This window comes from Arachis hypogaea, chromosome 10 (assembly GCF_003086295.3).
Source record: "Arachis hypogaea cultivar Tifrunner chromosome 10, arahy.Tifrunner.gnm2.J5K5, whole genome shotgun sequence".
In the NCBI taxonomy this organism is placed as follows: domain Eukaryota; kingdom Viridiplantae; phylum Streptophyta; class Magnoliopsida; order Fabales; family Fabaceae; genus Arachis; species Arachis hypogaea.
In genome coordinates this window covers 93,039,245-93,044,501 of record NC_092045.1, presented here as the reverse complement: position 1 = coordinate 93,044,501, position 5,257 = coordinate 93,039,245, and the positions used below count along the sequence as shown (strand labels likewise).

General features: G+C 37.0%; 1 protein-coding gene across 1 annotated transcript; it reads left to right on the top strand.

Annotated features, from left to right (window-relative positions):
- Positions 1-328: 328 nt before the first annotated feature.
- On the top strand, positions 329-3,106 carry LOC112715952 (uncharacterized). Its single transcript, XM_025767797.3, has 5 exons — positions 329-993; positions 1,998-2,075; positions 2,178-2,240; positions 2,326-2,394; positions 2,485-3,106. Exons 1-5 carry the CDS (start codon positions 682-684, stop codon positions 2,635-2,637), a joined length of 675 nt encoding a protein of 224 aa, XP_025623582.1. The 5' UTR covers positions 329-681; the 3' UTR covers positions 2,638-3,106.
- The last annotated feature ends 2,151 nt before the right edge of the window (positions 3,107-5,257 follow it).

Below are 5,257 nucleotides of genomic sequence, written 5' to 3'. Positions count from 1 at the left end.
TTGATCAGTTTAATGACCGGTTCGGTTTTTGTAACCTTGGTTAGTACCATTAGTAAAAAATTAACAGAAAGATGAACGTGATCAAGTTAGTTATTTTTCGAGGACGAATTCGATTAATTTATTCTTCCATGAACGAAAATGGAAATGAATGTATTTTTCAAAGATTATTTTAACTATTAACTTTTAATTTTTTTATTAAAATATTCTGTTTTTTGGCAATTTAAAAAAAAAATAAAAGGGAAGGGTGTAGACTGCTAGATGGGAAATAGTGGGCCCTGAGGTGGAAAAGCGCGAGAAAGAGTGAGGAGAGGCTACGGTAGTCACACTCACTCCAAGACTGAAACTCTTTTCTTTGCTCTGCTTTTAACTAATTAAGGTCGACGAAAACGAATATTAACTCTTTCATTCATCATTCTTCTTCACCGCCACACGATAACCCTCACCTCTCTCCTTTATACATAACATGACATACATAACCACATACTACTACTATTTTTTTAATCATTTTATTTTTATTATTAGTGTCTCTTCTTTTCTTTTCATATATATAAATCTTTCCTTCCTTTTCTATTCATCTTTTCTTCCCCTTACCTCTTCTTTCTTCCTCTCTCACTCACACTCTCGCTCTCCCTTCCTTTTTCTCTTTAGTATATGACTTCTGCCATCGTCAAACACTGAGTGATGATGATGACGTTGATGGCCAAGGACGAGTGGGTCACCACCGCCATGACCGACGACACCCTTGTGGTCAACATTCTCCTCCGCCTCAAGAACTCCCTCTCCGACGAGAACAACAGCAACTTTAAGCTTCTCCCCTTCACATGGGGTCTCAGGCAGCCGCGTTCATGCTCTAGGTTAAGGACAACTCCTCCTACGTCGCGCTGCTGCGACGCCGCGGCTTCAACCAGACGCAGCCCCACCACGCCTCTCTCTTGGAGCGGCACCGCCGACGGCTACGAAGACTCCACCCGCAACAACGTCGCCAGATCCAAGGTAGTTCTCGTCTTCTTTCTCTCAACTCTCATCTATGTGCGTGCGTGTGACGCACACGGTAGCTCACGGCGGTTGATCTGGCGGCGTCATCAGACATTCTTTCTTGTCTTCTGAATGACGCTTCCTTTTGGTGTTTTTATATTTACCGTTTTACCCTTCCGTCAGTTCCCGAACGCTTGCATCGTTTTCGAGTTCCCGGGCAAATCTGTCAACTCACCTCCACTTTATTTTCTTTTTCCCTTTCTATTTTTTATTTTTACTTTAAATTAAAAAACTACAATTTATGTTCCTGAGAATGAGATACGGATTACGGATGGAGAAGGATGCCTATCGTGGCGTGGCAGATAGCTCCCGTTTGCCGTGTTTCTTTTCTAAAACGGAAATGTGTTGCTTTCTGTTTCCTTCGTATCTAAAATTAAGAAATAGTAGGTTGACGGAAATGCCCTCGGGGGTGGTCAGCGGATGAAACGGGAGTGGCTAGCGCCGGCGTCTGAGATTATTGATTGACCGAAACACCCTTCCTAGGTCCAAGTAAGATTCCGCTGACACAGTTTTCCATTTGACCTGGAAAAATAGATTCCTAATTGGGGCTAACTCTCACTAATTTAGAATGCTTAATCTCACTGTGTGGGACCCTTCCATAGGGTGATTTAGTTATTATGTGTGGATTGGATTGTAGTGGAGTGGAGTGGAAGAAGAGGTAGGTTTGGTTCTTGGTGTACCCGTGGGTGTAGTGGGGGGGTATAAATGAATATCACGGGGATGATGGTATATTGATGAGAAGGAATGGCGGTAGTTGAAGTTGGTGCCCCTTAATTAACATGTTTAGCATTAAGGATTAGGAGGTGGCCCCCACCCCCGTTTTCTTCAATGAGGTGTAGAATGTAGTGGCATTGCCATACGCAAAAAAAAACCAAGTTCCCGAATACATGGCAATCTTTGCAACCACGTCCTTCTCATTCACAGGACACGTGTCATAACACTTGTTGCCATTTGAATTTCAGGGTACAGCTACGACTACTGCCACAAGTGGATACACGGTCAACTCGTCTATCCCAACGAGCAAGTGCAGAAGAAAAAAGGTATACCTACGAACCTCCTTTCTTTTGTTGCATCTTTCATCAAATGATCTCTTGATTCTCTTCTCTTGTCTTACATTACATTACATATTGTATATTTTTCAGACCTTTGCAGAACTAAAAGAACAAGAGACCTCCCTACTCAAAGAGAGGACTTATTTGAAAAAGGTATATCTTTTTATTTGCATGGTCAAAGAAAAGTTATCTCCATATTAGCATGCGGTTACTAATATCAAGCTGATTAATTAATCAGGAGATAGAAAATTTAAATGCAAACTTTGAAGCCCAGAGAGCCCAAAATGAGACCCTGAAGAGGATCAAGGTGCGGTAAAGTAAACATTCAAGGCATTCTTCCATTTTAATTTAGTGCAAAATGCCAATGATACCTATTATCTATTCCATTTCATTTCAGCGTGATATGAGCTTAAAACATCAGAAGAATCCAAGTTCAAAATCAGATGAAGAGTGCTATAAGCCTTCTTTGGGTGCCCTGGTTGAAACTAAATCACACGCAGCTTCATTCTTGATTCCAGATCTAAACATGATGCCCTGTGATGACGAATGATGAGTTGAGAGTAGAGTTGGTTACATTGCAGCGTCATCTTAACTGGATCAATGTACAGATACATGGAGAGAGCATTTTGAAGGCTCAATCCAATAGAAATCTTATGAAAAAGAAACAAGTGAGAGCCATAAATTGGAAAAGTATTTCGGTTAGTTATAGACATTAAGTGGTTCCTCCGATTCCGAGATTTCTTAAAAGGTGTGGGGATTCTTTGGGTAGTGTAAAATTGTATCATTCTTTGTAGGTTACGTTGAAAAGCTCATGGAATTGGATTCCTTTCATTACAAGGAAATCTCATTTGACGTATGGCCCATTCTATGTTGGAGTTTAGGGTAATATTATGATTGATGCATGCTGGTGCCAGATTCGTCGACGATTTTGGTGGACCCAACTTCAACGAAACTGCATTTTGTAATCGTTCATCCATCACATTACCTTGGCAACAAAATTTGAAATTTCCACCACGCTATCCAGTATCTACTCTTTTAACTTTAATTTGCCACTAAGGTTATTTTCCGTTTCCACTTCGCATTCTTTAGTTTAAACTTGAACTGATTATTATCACCATGATTCTAATGATTGTGTTCTGGACAACATTAATAACTCCGAGATTACGATTAATCGATAATATTACGTTACAAACTCATTAAAGTCTAATGTAAACACTATTAAAAAGGTGTAAATTATAATAACTCAGAATATAGCCAAATCATGGCATTAAAGACAAATGCCTAAAACGTTACATGGGAAAGGTGTAACAAACAACACTATAAAAAAATGTTGAATACTATCTGATTTAGTGGTGGGATATATTAGTAGATTTGGTAATAAATGATTTACCGGCATATTTGACAATAAATTTGTTGGGTAAATAAATTATAAAAAAATTATTGTTAGATTCGGATTTTTGACAGTAAATTTGCCAATAATAATTAGAGAGAGAGAAAAATTTGCGCGATCATTACTGTCGGATTTAGGGGGAAAATCTGACGGTAAGGTAATTAAATGAAACGCACCGTTTTGATCACAAGTTGTGCATTACTGGCGGATTTTCGATGGTAAATCTGCAGGTAAAATCGACCTTAAATTCAAATTTACGAATCTTTCCCTTCCATTTCTGCAACATCATTAACCTCACTTCTCTCCCCTTTCTCTTTCGCCGTTAGTCCCCATCGCCACCATTCGATGCCGTTTCGTTGTCGTTGACCACTTCCCACGACTCCATCCATCGTCACCATTGAGGAGCGTTAACCTGGAGCTTGTTTCTGCCATGGAGGAGCTTGTTTTTCTCATGCGAGTTAGTGCCTCTGTTGTTTGCTGTCGCCGTCGCTTGCCTCCGTCAACTGCAATGCTACCCTTCCTCCTTCATATAGGTATGTCTTCTTTCATTCCTTCTTTTTTTTGACATTGGTGGTATTTGCTAAACCCTAACGCTACATCTCTTTGCCTCCTTATATCATGTTATATTAATTAGTTGCTTTTTTTTAGATTGTATTATGATCTAGATTTGTAGATTGATGATAAAATGTTAATGTTTATCGTAGTTATCAGGGTCATAGTTCTTAACTGCATTGATTTATTGATATCGAAAGAAGATTCTTAATTGATTGTCCTCAACAAGCTCATCAATTAACATTAAATAGGTGAAATCGAAATTGATGTTTGCCTAGTTGATAAAATTAAAATGTTTATTCTCTTATCCTTTGGCGTGGTTGACTCTTTTTCATTCATAGCTTAGATAGCTAGAAACTTTGTACTAAATTATTCTCTGTTTATTTTATTTTTTCTACAGAATAACATTGTCAAAGAAGAACTATAATCATCAAATATATCTGGTTCTAGCTCATCAAAAGATCAGCCTAATTAGTAAATTTCAAGTTTGCATTTTAGGCTGTTAGCAGGCTGATATGTTAGCAAGCTAATATATTGATATTACAGTGGTTAATCAATCGTTTGTTAGTCAATTCATAAGCACTTATGCTGATCTTGTTATTGAGTATTTCATTTGTAGAATCATCTTGTATGAAAGTTTTTTTATATACATGGCCTGCAATTAAATGAACAGTATTAATAGAAACAAGCAGTATTAATAAATAGAATGTAAAATCAGTATTAATAGTAACAAGTAGCAAGTTTGTGTAGAGTAAAAGTAATCTATTTGTAGAAATTTTTTACGTTATCTATTGACATATATATGCTTTATAACTGAAGCTTTTTTTTAACTTATCCATTGACCGATGTATATTTTATACTTCGATTTAAAGTCAGCATGTTGAGTATTTGTATATATTTACTATGGATTAGTCTCTTTTTCACATCTATTTTGTGGCTTGCTTTTTTTCCCTTTGCATTGTGCTCTCTATCTCATTGTGCTCTTTTTTTCTTTTGCATTGTGATTTGAATTTTTGATTGAGTTCCATTACTAAACTAACTATTTTTTATGGTTTATTTAACTTACTTTAATTTGGATTGATTTTTAAAATGCAAGCAACATTTTTCGTTTAATAGTCATCTATGCACATTCTCATTGTCATAGCTCATTAAATTTTTTTTTATTTTGTTTCTTAAACTATATTACCAGGTAATATGTTATCAGAAATTACGTTATGAAGAACAAATA